General features: G+C 47.3%; 1 protein-coding gene across 1 annotated transcript in view; it reads left to right on the forward strand.

Moving 5' to 3' along the window:
* The window catches only part of USP3 (ubiquitin specific peptidase 3), a 108,282-nt gene that overhangs the window by 85,571 nt on the left and 5,112 nt on the right, over window positions 1-17,599 (forward strand). Inside the window, exons 10-14 of the mRNA XM_075532318.1 lie at window positions 2,610-2,716; window positions 2,839-2,919; window positions 16,130-16,248; window positions 16,514-16,627; window positions 16,775-16,842. Coding sequence (XP_075388433.1) covers window positions 2,610-2,716; window positions 2,839-2,919; window positions 16,130-16,248; window positions 16,514-16,627; window positions 16,775-16,842 — 489 coding nt within the window. The remainder of the gene's footprint in view (window positions 1-2,609; window positions 2,717-2,838; window positions 2,920-16,129; window positions 16,249-16,513; window positions 16,628-16,774; window positions 16,843-17,599) is intronic.

The following is a 17,599-nucleotide window of genomic DNA, read 5'->3' on the forward strand; positions in this document are numbered from 1 at the left end:
TGGTTCAAGTCTTCAGGGACACCTGGGAAGAAAGCCCTGGAACTCTCCATCTGGAAATCAACTGTAGAAACTCAGCTGGGGACCCTGTGGGACATTGGCCTGGGGTGCTATGAGACACCATTCCACTTTGCACAGTGGAGTTGCTGGGCCTCAGAAAAGGCTCCACAGCTACTGGTTTAGTGGTGGTTATTGCTGTCAATTGGAAGAAATAATAGAAAGTACATGTACAAGTAAGCATTTTAAAGATTTTCTCCCAAATCTATTGTAGAATGGGTACAAGACTTGGTTTTCATAAGCCATACCAAAATAAAGGAGCCCTGGTAGCTCTGTGAGGTGAGCACTGGGCTGCTAACCACAAGGTCTGTGGTTCAAAACTACTAGCTACTCTGTGGAGAAAGGAGACTGTTTCCCCTAAAGATTCACAGTCGTTGACACCCTACTGTGAATTAGTCACCTGATGGTTGTGGTTTGGGTTCTGGGACCAAGTTAATTGTGTGTGTTCACTAAAAACCCAAAACTTAAATGATCTTGAATGTGAATTATCCTTAAAACCTTACTTTGGTCTTGGAATTTGAACTTAAATTTTTTGAAAGTTTAGCTGTTCCTTAATGATACTGAGGCAATTTTAAGTGCTCAGAATTTTCATTCTTTATTTTTGACTCGTCAAACTGAATTTAAAAAAACAAACAACTTTTAGATTGCTTTCCTTCTTAATAATAGCTTAAAATTGAGACCAGCCATTTCTTGTGCTTGAGGCAATGTGGTTTACTGTTAGTTCAGCCTAGATTTTGATCAGCAGAGGTCTCCTTTTGACCCACCTTGTCAATAGTTCTGTCAGTGCCGAGCTGTGCAGAAAGGGGCTTAGAGACAGACTCCTGGGAAGAAGAAAGCGGTGGGAGGTAGCATAGAGAGGCTCCATCAGTACTGCTGGTGTCCGTGGTTCTAAGACGCAACAGTGGAAACCAGAGGACTCCGGAAGTGCTGTTGAGTCAGTGCCGAGTCACAGCGACCCCTCAGCATTTCCAAGGTGGGAAATCTCCATGGGAGCAGACTGCCCTGCCTTTTCCAAGCAGCCACTGTGCAGATGCTTTTAAACAAATCAAGACACCCTCAGCCTCACGTCCAATGTCCTAGTAGCTCTGATTCAATTCCAATCCGGTTTAGAAGAGCGGGACCCTGTGTGACTGCCCGCAGCAAACTGAAAACCGTATGAACCACTTCAGCGTGTGGTGGATGATGGGACCCTTTCACAAAGTACAGGGCGTGAAGTGAGAGGGCGAGCGTCGTCGTTGGTGGCAGGCAGCCTGGGCTGTGTATCACTCACACCGTTGCCGTGGAGTTGAGGCCGGAAGCTGCTGTGGCAGCAGATGGCCGCAGCTTTCCGCGTTGCGCTGCTGGGCTCGCGCCACCAGCCTTCCGGTTAGCAGCCCAGCTCCTAACCGCGGTGGGGCTCCTAGCGCACGTTACAGACTGGGTTTTCAGTCCTAATTCACGCCATTTCATGGTTTCCCAGCGTGTGGTCACGGCACGTCCCATTAATGAACTAGAAGTGATAGCTTTATCCTCAAAGGTTCTGAGTTCAGGTTCCCTGGTATTTTTTCTTAAGTTCATTGGAGGAGGCCTTTCCGAGGGACGAGTCCTATTCAGTAAGACTAGGAAAAAAGTCATTTGGGTGACGTTTGTGTTCGTTCATGTGAACACACCTATGAAAGTGGGGTGGGGTGGGAGAAATAACTGGCACATCTCTGCTCTTTAGTGCAGGGAGTATCATTAGTGCCAACAGAAAGAGCTCAGAGAGCGGCATAAGGAGGGAGTTCCTGGTGCAAGCAGTTAATGTGTACTTGGCCAATAACAAAAAGATTGTGGGGTCTGAGCCCAGAGGTGCCACAGAAGAAAGTCCTGGTGATCCTTTGAACAGTCGGCCACTGAAAACCTGCAGAGCACAGTTCTGTGACACCCCGGGGGTGGCCAGGAATCGAAATCTCCCGAGGGCCGCTGTGCTTCAGTGGAAGAGCCTGTCTGAGCAGTCAGTGTTTAGAGGCTCTCAGTGGGCAGACGGCGGAAATGAAACAGCAATTTCAAAATTTATTTATGGACCTTGTTTAATTAAGTAATGGTTGAAATTAATGCCACATAAATTAAATATAATTATAACCCAAAGTTTGATGGTCATTGTTTTTTCCTCCCTGGAAGAGGTTATAAGGAAGAACTCCGGTGAGTTTTTAGATGCATTGTTTTTGTAATAAAGCTGTTTTCCGTTTAATTAAATAAGCAGCGTGAGCAGCAACATGAAGGAATTTTATGGAGTCCCTCCATTTTCCGTTGGTGTTTTTTGGTGTATCTTTTGTTCACGATGAGCACTAACCCTAAACCAGAAACGGCCTCCATGCCGTGGCGTGTGGGCCCGTGCACAGCGTGCCTGAGGCGCCGGGAAGGGTGGTGCCACGGGGGGGAGGGCTACTCCGAGAAAGCAGAGGGGTGTGCTGAGGGCCCCATGCTTTTGCCTTTGATTTCATCTACGTAAGTCTTTGACAGATGATGAGTTTACCTTTTCAACTGGTAAAGAGCATGCTTTTCACTGACGTGGCTTCCTTTGTGGTTTTTTGAAGACACGGAGCATCGACTGTCGTCACAGCGATATTTGGTGGGATTCTCCAAAACGAGGTGAACTGTCTGATATGCGGGACAGAATCCAGAAAATTCGACCCATTCCTAGGTAAGAGACCGTTGGTGTGTGGACATGAGGCAGAGCTTTAGAAGTAAGCCTGGTTTTGAAGATATTTTTCATTGAGGGTCGTTACATGCTTGTTGACAACTCTTTGTTTTCCTTCTTTTAAGACCTTTCATTAGATATTCCAAGTCAGTTCAGAAATAAGCGCGCTAAGAATCAAGAAAATGGACCGGTTTGTTCACTGCGAGGTAAAAACAACCCCAGAGAGTATGTTTGCCCCCCTCCCCCCCTCCAGTGGATGTATGCTGTGACTTACTAAGACTGAATTTCTTTTCCTACTTGGAAAAACTTCATTGAATAAGAATTTCCCAAGATATTACTCGGTCTCCTCTTTAATACTTGTTCTACAGTTGAAAGTCTCTAAGCAAACACTTTCCAATCCAGTGAGGGCGACTTTATGCAGGCCCCACGGAGGAGACAGCAATCTGCAGGTTCTGTCCATCACGGTGGTCCTTGTTTGCTTTGAGTAGCGGTTTGGGAGACCACTTGCTGATACACAGGAAACAGGTGGTAAGACTTTAACCTGATTTACAAACTGCAGGACTATTAAGATTCACCTTTACCTTGGGAGAACTCCTCCCCCTCCCCAAGGTTATGAATCACTTTAATCAAAGCAGAAGGCCTTCATAAAATGTTCACTGATAATCGTGAATGTATGGACTGGTCGCCTCTACAATGACTCATTGCTTTGTTGGTCATAAAAAGGAAGGGGGGTAGGAAGAAGGAGGTCGAGCTGCTCTGTGTCGATCGTGGAATAACTGCTGCAGGCGACCGCTCTGTCCTGTGTTCGTTAAAAGCCAAGTTTCTCTCATTTTCAGCCATTTCAGGGCTGTTGTCATGGTGAGTGAAATGACAAATACACGCTGGGTTTTGAGGCATTGAAGTAAATAACACTGTACATACATATGTGAGTGTTGTATCTTTTTAAAACAAATAGATTCTATTGATCCAGAACATCATCGTCCAACATAACAACCAGCAGTTACACATGGCTCTTAAATTGTAGTTCATTAAAGTCAAACCAGTCCTTTCGAGCCCTGGAAGGCACAGTTATGGAATCTTTCTGCATTTCTGGGCGTTCTGAGGATCCCTGCTGCTTGGGAATGAGAACAGACTAGTGGAGATACACGCTCGCTGGTAGAGGGCGGCCCACGTCCCCGCGTCACCGTGATGGGCGCGTTTGCTGCACGGCCGCGTGCTGACTGGTGGCACTGCCGCCTGTGGTCCTGTCCACCCTTCAGGGCTGGCTCTGACACGTCGCTGCAAGAGGGGGAGAACCGAGAGCAAAGCAGTGTGCAGGAAACCGCTGAGTCAGCGCGTCAGCCCTTTCCCACCCTACCAGCCAGGGCAGAGGACCTTCTCCGAAGAGGAACCCAGGAGCCCGTCCGTCCATGCCGCTTCTCTTAGAGTACAGCCTACATCAGAAATAACACCATAGGCTTCCTGTCAGATGTCAGATTATTCGCTCCTTATGTCTAGAGCATGTGAATACATGCTGATTTAATCAGAAAACACATCTTTAACCATTTAGGCAGGAAAGCAGGAAAAAATTAAAGTATTCAAGGAATCAGCTTCAAATAATTTAAATTGGATTTTGACGGCACTTTTTAAAAATTCAAGAATTGTAATAATGTTGACATTAGTAAAACAGAAGACACTGCTCCTAGATCCCAGTCGGTGAACTGCCATGTTTGATAGTGCCTTGTCAGCGCTGAGTAACACCAGGACATTCCCTGCTCTCTGCTTAGAACAGTCAGAGGCTCTCCGTGCAGGTGTCTTGCTGTCTTGCTTTCTGGGCTGGGTCCTCCCAGCCCAGCTGGTGGGCAGTGTTCTGTGTCTTGAGGCTGGAGGTTACTACGTATCCAAGGATACTTCACTACTGAGCAGACTGGCCTTTCCTTGAGACCATGCAGCGGGATAGTGTGACTCAAAGTTACGTGGCTGGCTGGACTGCCAACAGGAGTCAGCGAGGCATGTGGCATTTTTCTTGGCGGAGGCGTGTTCAAATCTGACTTGACTGGTGTGAGCTTCAGACGCTCAGACCATCCTGACAGCCTGAGGGGCTTAGGGTTTGGCTGGGAGCATGTTTGTCTTATGTTCTTGGCTGGTTTTCCTTTGAGTTCTCAGGCCTGGTTTTCATTTTGTAAGTAGCTTAATGTCAGCTTTAAAGAGTAAATGATAGTAGCTGATAAGTCCTCAGTTTTGTCCTCTCCTTTTCTCCCTTAAACTTTATTATGGTATATATAAAATATATAAGCATGATCTAATTGGGAAAGAAAAAGACATTTTCAAGAGGGAGGAAATGCCAGTCTTAACCACATGTATGTACTAGAGTTTGGAGGCAAAAGAACCTCAAGGTGGGACACCACTGCCATCATAGCCACCCTATCGGACAGTCAGGGAACTGCCCCTTAGTGTTTCTGAGACCATAAGTCCACTGGGTCTACGACAGCCTATCACGGCTGGAGGATTTCAGCGGACTATTTTGACATTAGCAGCTCAGCGCCGAGCCCGCTGAGTCTCAAAAATGAGATGTCTCTTACTAAGTGACATTTTAATTTATTTTATTCTTTCTTAATCATTTTATTAGGGGTTCATACAACTCTTATCACAGTCCATACATACATCAGTTGTGTAAAGACATTTGTACATTCATTGCCCTCATCATTCTCAAAACATTTGCTCTCCACTTAAGCCCCTGGCATTAGCTCCTCATTTTTCCTCGCCCTCCCTACTCCCCCCTCCCTCATGAACCCTTGATAATTTATAAATCATTATTTTGTCATATCTTGCCCTGTCTGACATCTCCCTTTACCCACTTTTCTGTTGTCCGTCCCCCAGGGAGGAGGTCACATGTAGATCCTTGTAATTGGTTCCCCCTTTCCAACCCACTCACCCTCCACTCTCCTAGCATTGCCCCTCACACCACTGGTCCTGAAGGGATCATCCACCCTGGATTCCCTGTGTTTCCAGTTCCCATCGTTACCAGTGTACATCCTCTGGTCTAGCCAGACTTGCAAGGTAGAATTGGGATCATAATAGTGGGGGAGAAGAAAGCATTTAGGAACTAGAGGAAAGTTGTATTTTTTCATCGTTGCTACATCGTATCCTGTCTGACTCATCTCCTCCTCGAGACCCCTCTGCAAGGGGATGACAAATGGGCTTTGGGTCTCCACTCCACACTTCCCCCCTCATCCACTATGGTAGGATATTTTATTCTGATGCCACCTGATACCTGATCCCTTTGACACCTTGAGGTCACACAGGCTAGTGTGCTTCTTCCATGTGGGCTTTGTTGCTTCTGAGCTAGATGGCCGCTTGTTTACCTTCAAGGCTTTAAGACCCCAGACACTATATCGTTTGATAGCCGGGCACCATCAGCTTTCTTCACCTAGGTGGCGTTTTTAGTGCAGCACAAATGAACTATCGAATTTTGAAATGCTGAGATGTTTAGATGGGATTGAGCATAGAGTTTTGGTTTTCTTGCCAAAATCTCACACAACATAAGAATTGTGACACAATCCTGTTTGCAGAAGGCTATGGATGACAGGGGAAGCCCAGAATCCATTTCCAGGGTCCATACATGGGATTAGGCCTCAGGTGAATCCTTCTGATCGTAGTGGAGGAGGGATACGAGTATCCTGTTATCAGACAGAGAGCATTGTATAGTTGATTATTGCAGGCGTAGTTAGGTCAAAATTCAATTATCATTTGATCTCCATTTTCACCCATTTGAAAGTTGTTTCAGTGTAAACAACTGAAAGGTGGAGGGGTGCTGCATGCGGATGGAGCCTCTGGTGAACCAGGCATGTGACTAGCCTGCTGGCACGCAGCATGCATTGGCAGGTGGATCGTTGCAGCTGCTGTTAGTGTAGAATTGAGCAGCCTGTTATTTGAGCTCCTCTATCCGTTTAAGTTTATTCTAGTTTCTGGTATTTTCTGCTTTCTTTTTAATTCAGGTTTTAATCTGGTTAGTTTTGTTGTTTGTTTTTAATGTTTCTCTATATGTGAAATTCAGGATAGGTAAATCTATAAGGGACAGTAACTGGATTAAAGGTTCCTTGGTGTAAGGCAGGCGAGGTTACGGGAAATGAGTTAAATGTTCCAAGTGGATTGTGGCGGTGACTGTACAGCTCTACTTGATGTGACTGCGCTTAGTGAACTGCGGATGTGAATTGCACACCACTAAAACCTTTGGGAAAACGCACGGGATGAGTGGCAGGATTCAAGGTGGCAGCCTAAATTTGTCCAGAATTGGAAATGTATCTTTACTTTCCCTCCTTGGGCCAATTGGAGTGCGTTACTCTTTCCACTTAAGAAAGGAAGCAAATTAACTGATGACCTTCCTGGTTTACTAACTAACATCCTTCCTGGTGCACTAACTGAAACCCCTGTCGCCGTCGTCTTCCTCGGGAGCTGAAGGGGACCGTCCCCGTGGCTGCAGAGCTGGCCTCTTCCGGTAGTCTGCCCCACCATCAGTGGTTGCTCAGATGAAGCCCATGGGCAGGGGAGGCAGGTTGGGAATGATAAACAAGAAGGCAAAATGGAGGAAATAGGTGTTGAACTTAAAAAAAGTCCGCTCAGGGCACAAGGAGGTCCTTAAGTCTGAGCAGGTGTGTATGGTTCCTAATTTGCCCTCCTCTCGGTGCTGAGCTGCTAACCTGAAGATCAGTGGCTGTAAAAGCCCACCAGCTGCTCTGTGGGAGAAAGGAGGCTGTCTGTTCTGACAGAGTTACAGCTTTGGAAACTGTAGAGCAGTGGTTCTCAACCTTCCCAATGCTGCGACCCTTTCATACAGTTCCTCATATGGTGGTGACCCCCAACCATAACATGATTTTCCTTGCTTCTTCATCACTGTGATTTTGCTACTGTTATGAATCAGGCAACCCCTGTGAAAGGGTCGTTTGACCCCCAAAGAGGCTGTAACCCACAGGTTGAGAACTGTTGCTGTAGAGGTTCTCTGTGAGTTAGAATCAATGTAATGACAGGCTTTGGGTTTGGTTAGTGCAAGAAGAGGATTGAACTTATTTTAATGATTTAAAAAATGAAAGTACAGCAAGTGAAAGTGATTGTAATGAAGATTTTGGTTTTTTTAAATGATTTTATTGGGCCTTGTACAACTCTTACCACATTCCATCCATCCATCCATTGTGTCAAGCACACTTTTACATTTGTTGCCTCATCATTCTCAAAACATTTGCTTTCTACTGGAGCCCTTGGTGCTTCTTCCATGTGGACTTTGTTGCTTCTCAGCTAGATGGCTGCTTGTGTATCTTCAAGACGCTATAAGACCCCAGACGCTATATCTTTTCATAGCTGGGCACCATCAGCTTTCTTCACCACATTTGCTTATGCACCCATTTGTCTTCAGCAATCGCTTAGGGAAGGTGAGCATCATGGAATGCCAGGTTAATAGAACAAAGTGTTATTGTGTTGAGGGAGTGCTTGAGTAGAGGCCCAATGTCCATCTGCTACCTTAATACTAAACTTATAAATATATGCACATAAATCTATTTCCCTATTATATATATTTACATATGCACACGTCTGTGTATATATAGACCTCTATAAATGCCCTTTGCCTCCTAGTTGTTTCCTCTATTTCCTTTTACTTTCTCTTGTCCCACTATCATGTTCAGCCTTCATTTGGGTTTCAGTAATTCCTCTCGGTTACATTGCCCTTGATCAAACCCTACCAGGCCTCCTACACCCTCCTCTCCATGGATTTTGGATCACTTGTCCCTGGGTTTGTTAACACCCACTTCTTTTCCCCTGTCGCCCATGCCTCCTTGGAATCATCAGTCACATTGTTTTCTCCTCCAGCTTGTTTATCCCGCCCATCTTACCTAGCTAGACCTGCAGAGATAATAATATGTGACATTTGCTTTCTACTTGAGCCCTTGGTATCAGCTCCTCATTTCCCCCCTTCCCGTTTCCCCCTCCCTCATGAACCTTTGATAATTTATAAATTATTGCTATTTTGTCATATCTTACACTGTCCAACATTTCCCTTCAGTCACTTCTGTTGTCCATCCTCCAGGGAAGAGGTCATATGTAGACGGTTAAACTTTTAAGACTCGATGCTACCTACCAATACAGGACGTAGAACATTGTCCTTGGGGACAGTTAGGCCAGTGGACCTAGATGCCCGTGGAGACTGGTCCTCAGCTCTCAAGCCCAGTGACTCATTCCCTCCCAGAATCCAGTCATGGGTAGCAGTCTTCAGAACGTGCCCCTGGTGTGCTCTAGTATCTACCTGGATATAATTGCAGCAGTACCAGCACACGTGTAGCACTATCCTCATTGGGCCTTCATGTGCGTGTGGGCGCACTCCCACGTGCCATCTCACCCCTGTTCAGCTTTAGGGAACTACCTAAGTGTTACTTGTAAATGCCTAGTCTGTCCTTACTGCTGTTGCAGGGTTGTGTGTAATAGCATTAGCCACTGTTGCCTTTGACGCTTGGCAAACCTCCTACTGCGCTCCTGTGCCAACCTCTCCCAGGGGCTGTGCTGCCTTGCCTTCATCCAAGCTCATACGTGTGCTTGGCAGTTCCTGGTTCCCCTTGCCTCCCCCTTACCCAGTAACCTTTGGAAAACCTTGCTGTGTCTTTTAATCTCATATATTTGTCCATTTGCGGCCTAGCCATTTTTAGGTGATACTAATTACATTCTTCAGGTACATTTCTACAAGCTTCAGATCACCCCAAACAGAAACTCAGTGTCCCTTCGACAGTAACATCCCCTGCCGCCCCCGCCAGTTCCCTGACAGCCTCGCTCGTTTTCTTTTTGCTGGCCAACATGCTCAGTGGAGGGGTTCCCCCCCCCCAAACGCACCAGCTGCTGTGTGGGAAAAAGAAGCTGCAGTCTCATCGCCAAGATGCACAGTCGTGTGACCCTCTGGGCAGCTCTCCTCACTCTGCAGTCAGTATTGGTGGGGGCTGACTCAATGGCAGTGTCGGGGTGCAGGGTTAGCATAGGGTTGGGGTGAGTCTGACTTTGGGTGTGTTTGCTTGACACTTTTGTTCTTGACTTCGACTGTGCTGAATTTAGTTAATTTAAACCAATTTCTTTGTTAATTGAACTTGGAGGTTTGTGGTCAGTCTTAGTTTACACAGGAACTGTGTGTTTGGGGATCTTTAATTGTTAAAAGCTTTGTTTTCATTTACAAAGGAAAGGTGATGGCGAAAGAGATCCCTGAGGATTGAAGTTTTTAAACTAAAAGTGCGCACGTTATGGGGAGAGGGAACCCTCCCCCGTTCTAAAACCCGACAGAGATGGCATCACACATTTCACTGATACGCATATTGTGGATCCAAGTCTTAAATGTCAGCAAGCAGGATCCACTGAAGCACCGTCCTAAAGCAGCCCCACACTGAGATCAAGTAGGATGTACTCTAATAATGCAAGGATGAGTAATACTAGAAAATAGTATTTATTAATTTAAAGCGGAAGAAGATTAAAATGCTTAAACAGGTTTTGATAAAATTCCAAATCCATTACTAATTAAAGGGGGGGTACTCTTGATTAGCTCGGAAAAACTGTTCATTTGTGAGGATTGTGCTTCAGGAGGACACTGCTTCAGGAGAACACTGCCAGAGATTTGGTTGGAAAATAAGAGGATTTTTAACAGTCGCTGCCAGGCCCTAATGGGTTAAGTAGCTGGGTTGCTGACTGTAAGGTCGGCAGTTTGAATCCACCAGCTGCGCCTCTGGAGAAAGCCAAGATTGTTCTGCTTCCATAACGTGTCAGTCTCGGAAGCCGTTGGGGCAAGGGCCGCCTGGTCTCTGCAGAGTGGCACTGGGCAGGGAGTCTTCTCCCAGGGCCTCCGGTCTTCTGTTGGTTTTTTTGAATCGCATCCAGGCATGATTTTACTTAAGTAGACTGTTTTAAATATTGAGCTAAAAAATTTAGTAAGGTGGACATAGAGAAAAAAAAAGGTTTTTTTCATACATAGCAAAAGATGCTCTTTACAGTAGTTGTAGAAACGCAAGCCGCCTTCCAGATCCGCTGAGTGACGGTACATAAGGCCTTGGTAAAAGGACAGGTCCCAGAGCCATGCCGTGTTTTGGGATGGGGAGCACCAATATGGTAAAAACGTACATCCTCCCCCAGAGCACCCTTTTAAGTGGTTCTGGAAGCAGAAATTCTCATGAGAAGCTGAAACGTTTTTAAAACGAAGGTAAGGGCAGGGTAGAGGCTGGGTAGTACGGCCAGTGTCCTAGAGCGAGTAGAACACCAAGGGCTGGGACAACAGTGTGTTCATGGGGATTTGCCATGTGGTGAATCATGACATTTCAAATGAGCAGGACGATTACAATCCAGTCAATCAATGGTATTTGTGTAAATGAAGATTACTCTGGGAAAACATTTCCTTCCTCGATCCATGGGGCTCAGGAGGTTTTATGAAAAGTAAGACTCCGAGGAGAGAAGGGGACATTCGCAGGATGTTCGTGTAGGCAGGTCTGAGCAGAGGAAAGCCCTCAAAGCGGTGTCTGTGCAAGGCAGAACCTGTCAGAGAAGGCCTCTCCCCGGACCAGCAGCAGGGGAGCAGGGGTGGCGGTGAGCGTACAGCCCCAGCCCTGGGCAGCCCTCGCCTCCAGCTCCCGCAGGCTCACTGGCTGTCAGGAAAGCGAGAGGCTGAGTCTGACTGTACAATGCTGGAAGCCTCCTGCACAATGTGGAAAGGAAACACCTGTTTGTAACAGATAATGACAAAGGAGTCTTGGGCAAAGTATATGAGTAAGAAGGAGAAATGGTCAGTTTACTACCTGGGGAGGGGTAGGGGGGACACCACCAAAATAGTAAGCCTCACTTTAAGTCGCGGAAATATAAGTAAAGCGAGAGTGAAGCCTCTGAAAGCAGGCTTGCTGTCTGCAGGCATAAAGTGATCCAGTTATCTCAGGGTAAGGTCACCTTCAATTTCAGTGCCTTAGACACAGTAATTCACATATAAACATGCATAAATAATTCATGTACCAAGATGCTCATTAGAGCACCTTTTGTAATAGCAAAACAAAACCCTGCTAAGTTCCGTCAGGACGACTTTGGTTTCATGAATTGCACTATGTAGCAAGTGGCACAGTAGGTTAAGCCTTGGGTGGTTGAAAGCCACCGGCGGCTACGTAGCAGCCTACTTTGGTAAAGGTGCCAGTCTTGGAAATCCCTTTGGGGCAGCTCTTCATGGCCTTGCAAGGTTCCTCTGGGTTGACGTCCACTTGATGGCAAAGAGTGTAGGTAGCACGTCATACAATTGAGCACCAGCTCTGGCCACAGAGAGATTGGTGGACTGAAAAGATTCTCTTGAAAGTACTGGAGTGATTTTTAAATTTTTGGTGGAGGGTAAGTTTCAGGAGGAAGTGGTTTATTTTATACATACATTTCTTGGATTCTTTAAACAAAATCTGTTTTGTGTCTCCTTGATACTTCTGTATGTATTTGTAGTAAAACTAAATGTTTATTAACTTAAGCATACTTTCTAACAACTGCTATTTCAAATAAAGTGTATGTAATGCATCAAGGACATCTAATAGTGTCAGCAAACTACTTGCACCCTCTGCTCTCCACGGGGTGCTGCTCCAGCAGGTATAGCATTTGAGGTGGAGGAAGACGGTTGTGAAATAATGCCACGGAGCTCCTGAGAATGTTTTATAGTTTCAAAAACCACCATGGCATCTCTTTCCTCCCCATGTAATACATTAAATGCCAACAAAACATTTTGGCAGCCTCTTTGGATGCTTAATGAGAAACGTGAAAGGGAGTGGAGAAGAGCAAAGCTTCCCGAGAGAAGAATACTGGGGAGGGAGCCAGTCTTTTCCACTGGCAGCGCGGCTCACTTCCCCTGTGAGCTCTGAGGTGAAGTTCATCCTGCTGCTGCTGCTGCGACCGTTTATAGTGCTGTGCACTTCAGGGTCCTTTTCAGATACTTACAGGCTAGTGTTCTGTCAGTGAATGGCAAGGATATGCTCACTGTAGCTGTCTGTCTCTGCAAAATGTGTGTGTGTGGAGTGGAGCACGTGCTGGCCCACCAAACCCTGAGGACAGCATTCCTGCTCTCAGAGGCCCGTAGGGCCAGTCCCACCACTGGGTACGATGTCCCTTGCTGACCCATAGGGCTACAGGGGCCAACCCTGGAGACAGTGCGGGAATTGCACCCGGCCCGACCCCACCACGTGGAGATGAAACACTAAGGGCGTGCAACAGAACAGCAAGGGGAGCAGAGCACTAGAGTCTCCAGGGAATACCAAAAATAGACTTTGGGGCCAGGGCATGGCACTCCATCAGACTAGATCAGAAAACACTCCTAAAGGTCAAAAACGGACTTGAACTATTTACAGGATTTTCTTTTTTTGCCACTGTTTTTTGTTGTTTTCTTTTGTTGCTTGTGGTGACCTCCAATCATAAAATTATTTTTGTTGCTGCTTCATAACTAATCTTGCTACTGTTATGGATATCTGATATGCAGGATGTATTTTCATTGTTACAAATTGAACATAACTAAAGCATAGTGATGAATCACAAAACAATATGTAATTATATATTGTGAAATATTTATTTCTAATTACAAATGAATTTTTGTCTTGAAGCATGGTGTAGCATGGGTAACAGTCTTCATGCCAGGTACTCGTGTGTGGGCATATCTGCATGTGGGCGGACCCACCTGGAGACAGATAGAGAAGTGGTGTCTGGGTTCCCAAGACCATCAGAAATATGTGTTTTTCGATGGGCTTAGGTGACCCCTATCAAAGGGTCGTTTGACCCCTCCCCCCAAATGGGTCGCGACCCACCGGTTGAGAACTTCTGTCCTGTAGGGTTGCTAGCAGTGGGCGGCAGCGCGGCATCAGGGGGTGTTGGGTACGTCCACTGTGGTGCCAGGGTTTCCTTGCTATGGCTCTTTCAGTCCTCGTTTTTGTAACTCCCACCCAAGGATGGGCGTGGGAGGGGACATGCAGATTGGGCGTTTTCGCACTTTTCCTGATGAGTAAGAGAAAGTGGGGAAGATGCTGATAGAATTTTAAGATTCATTTGTGAGCGATTGTTAACAGGACTCTGATGTGGGAGGTGGCCACTCTTGCCATCCCACTGGCTATAAAATAAGTCATCTCAGAGACAGAGACCGTCCTGAGAGAAGAGCCAGGAGTGGAGCCCATTCTTTGCACCCTGAGACCCCAGTACACGGAGCGTCGTCGATCCAGGAGCAGACAGACGATGGTGACAACCACGGAAATGGCAGAGCAGCAATAGCAGCAGGACCAAGAGCCAGAGCACGAGAGAACTGTGCGCCTCCTAGGTCTCCGTGGCCTGCACTTGATCCTGGGAGGCTGCAGAGGGAGAAGAAACACTATTCTGTGGTGGTTTGCTTTTTTATTTTGGTCTCAAAAAGGCTTCCTGTGAAATGTTGCTCTATTTATTCTCTCAGTAATCGCAAAGCTTCTGAGGGCATCGAACTGCAGAAATGGAAGAGCATGAGATGAGATGTACAGTAGCACCAGGGACACAGGCTTTCCCGGGGCCACGGCAGCATGGGACCCGGGTCTTCTTGGGGGTGGGGGGGAGGCGGTGCACGGAACAGCCAGAGCCTTCATTCCCGCTGCCCTTGTATTGGATTGGTCTGGGAAATGTTCAGCCAGTGCTGGTTTTAAATGTATGAAAGTGTGGTTTTCTTACCTCTTAATCAGATCTCCCAGCCCCCGCCACTACCACCTAAGGCAAGCACTCTTTGCGTGATGCAGCAAATCCTAGCTGGCGAAGGCTCCCTTGGTGTCAATTTCAGAGCCTAACGCGCCCCAGGGAGGACTCTGGAGGGCAGGCTCCCAGTGGCCAGGGCGCGTGCTGGATGCACACAATGTCCATGACCTCCGAGGGCAGTGTCTGCATCAGTGTGCAGATCTGGGCTTAGCGTTTGAGACCTGCTTCAGGAAATGCAATGCTAAACCACATTCTGTCTGGCAGAAACAATCCTTGACATAGATCACGTTAGCACTGAATTTCTGGGATCTCCTGGGACAAAGGTGGCAGAAAGGGGTCACTGTCAACTGGTTGGTAAAAACAAGAGAAATTGCAAGATTGTGGGGACCGGTATGGAAAGCACAACCCACGTATTCGGGTCAGTGAGCACTAACCCCCATGCTGGGACGTCCAGTCCCTGCCCCAGACGGTTCCCACTCACCGTCTCGGAAGCCGAGGCTGCCAGCGACCTGCACACTCAGTACACTTCTGCTCTCACAGCTGTTTGTGTTGCCACTCAAGTTTTCCAAACTAAAGAAGAGCACAGGAGGCAAGCTGACTCACTCGAGGGAGTGGGCTGTACTTGGAGAGGCTACGTGGGAAGCTGCTAAAAGGAGGGTCTTCGCACAGCAGCTGAGGGCCATTCCCAGGGGTCCCAGCTCCTCAAGGGCAGGAGAGAACCCGTTTTCCTCCGCAGTGGTGGGTACGTCGGCTCCATGGGTTTCTGTAAGCAGAGTGAGATGATTCTCAGAAGGTCATTACCTGCAGATCGATCTGCATACATTGTCTACAGACTCGAGACTATGTGGCCGGCCCGGCCGCTGTTACAGTGATTCTCTCTGCTGTGGCCATGGGAAAGCAGCCACGGACAGAGCTGTGTCCCAATACAACTGTACTTACAGAGCCAAGATTTTGAAGTATTAGGCGTGGAGATTACAGTTACATAAACATTTCCAAGGAGATCATAGATGAGCGTGAACTAGGCTGCAGTGAAGGATTCATTTGGTGTTGGGTCTCATTCTTTCTGCCATTGAGTCCATGCTGACCCAGCGACCCTGCTGGACAGGGCAGAACTGCCCCTGTGACTTTCTGAGACGCCAACTCTTCACAGGGGTAGAAAGCCCCATTTTTTTCCCTCCAAGGAGCTGCTGGTGGTTTTGAACTACTGACTGCCGAGGTGCAGTAGTTCAATGAGTAACCACTTTGCCCCCAGGGCTCCTGATTGGAGGGCGCGTTCGTGGGAAGATAATAGCTGATGCAGTCGCCGTCGCTAATCCGTGTTCACTGTTGAATACGTCAGGTCTGTGCACAGGTTTGACGTGAATTTGACTCTCAGGAAGTGGCGCTGCGCCTCCCTGTCTAGGACAGACAGACATTGCTGACTCTCGATTTCATCAGCATACCATTTATACAGGTGCTCCCCAGTCTAGCTGTTTCATTAATAAAACCAACAACAACAATGGTAGCTGCCACTAATTGCCACCACACGCCAGCACGATGTCTGCGCTTAACATGCACACAGTAGTTTGTCTCCATTTTGCAGCCAACTTTTACAAGGAGACGCAACTAACGAAGCTAGGTTGGAACCTACATCCCTCAGCTCCAGTGCTGGCCCCACAGTACAGTGAGTACCTCTACCCGATTTTAATGTGGCCACAATCCATTTTGTTTTAGATTGTCTTCGGAGTTTTACTGACTTAGAAGAACTTGATGAGACAGAGTTATATATGTGCCATAAATGTAAAAAGAAACAAAAGTCCACTAAAAAGTTTTGGATTCAAAAACTACCCAAGGTAAGTGTTGAAATCCCAAGTCATGATGTTCTTGCTAGAGAAGGACGCGCATGTCCCCGGTACAGAGACAGTTGCCGTGTGTGGCTCTGCTCTGTAATAGCCGTTAGGGCTCCAGGAAAAGCTAAGCCCTTGAGAGTACTTAGCATGTGTACAGGAGAAAGCAGTATCAGTGAACGAGTAGGGAACAGAAAATGCTTGTTGGGAATGTCGGTTGTCAGGTAAGGTAGATGTCTGCTCACATTGCTTGTCCCTCTCTGTCACCCAGGTGCTGTGCTTACATTTGAAAAGATTTCACTGGACTGCCTATTTAAGAAACAAAGTTGATACATATGTAGAATTTCCCCTGAGAGGTCTAGACATGAAATGCTACTTATTAGAGGTAAGGTGATTGATTACCTTGGTTAACTCGGTTAAAACACGGTTCTTAAGTACAAGGAAAATGTTAAGTTGGGGATTTTGCTTTCATTGAGCACTGCTCGTGACTCAGCCCGGGTGCCTTCTCTCTCCTCTCTCTCTCATCCTGTAGCCTGAGAACAGCGGGCCGGAGAGCTGCCTCTACGACCTGGCTGCCGTGGTGGTGCACCATGGGTCTGGGTGAGTGTGTCCGGCAGGGCCGGCAGCGCCCAGGCCGCAGCACTTGGTTTTCCATGTATGTTTGAATGTGTGCATATGTACATACATGGATTGCACTTTTTTTGTGTGAAGGCCACACATAAAATACACCAATCCAACAGTCTCTGCAGGTGCAGTTCAGGGACATGGACCACGCTCTTCCATGTGTGCAACTGTCCCCACCATTTGCAGACTGGCAGGTGAATGACCAGGGTCAGACACACCTCCGCCCTCCAACCTTCTGCCAGTTCTGACCCCACCTGTCTCTCCGTACACTATTTCTCTCCGGGTCCCATCGCTCCTGGCAGTGGCCGCACACAACTCACAGTTAAGTGGATTTCAGAGGAAGTAGCAGTGCAGCTTGGGAGCGGGCCCAACCAGTAGACCACGCCGGAACCTCAGGGACAGGAAGCAGGTGGGGCAGGACAGCTTCAGCTGTGCAGGCCCCTCCCGGTCCTCAGGCGGGTCTTCTGCTCAGCCCTGGACTCACTGCCTTCACTGTTAACAGACCCTCCTGACAAGAGTGACAGTCTCGGGGACCCAGGGGCAGTTCTACCCTCTGCCTTGTCGACTGATAGCAATGAGTTTGATTTTGGGGTTTTTGCCTGCTTTAACAAACAGATGCAGTTTCACCTGTCCTATAAGATTGCTATGGGTAGGAGCCGGCTCAATGGCAGTGAGAACCATTGCCTTTTTCCCCTCTGCTTCCGTTTTGTCTCCTGTCCGCGGCTTCCTGCTA

Source organism: Tenrec ecaudatus, chromosome 14, assembly GCF_050624435.1.
Source record: "Tenrec ecaudatus isolate mTenEca1 chromosome 14, mTenEca1.hap1, whole genome shotgun sequence".
In the NCBI taxonomy this organism is placed as follows: Eukaryota; Metazoa; Chordata; class Mammalia; order Afrosoricida; family Tenrecidae; genus Tenrec; species Tenrec ecaudatus.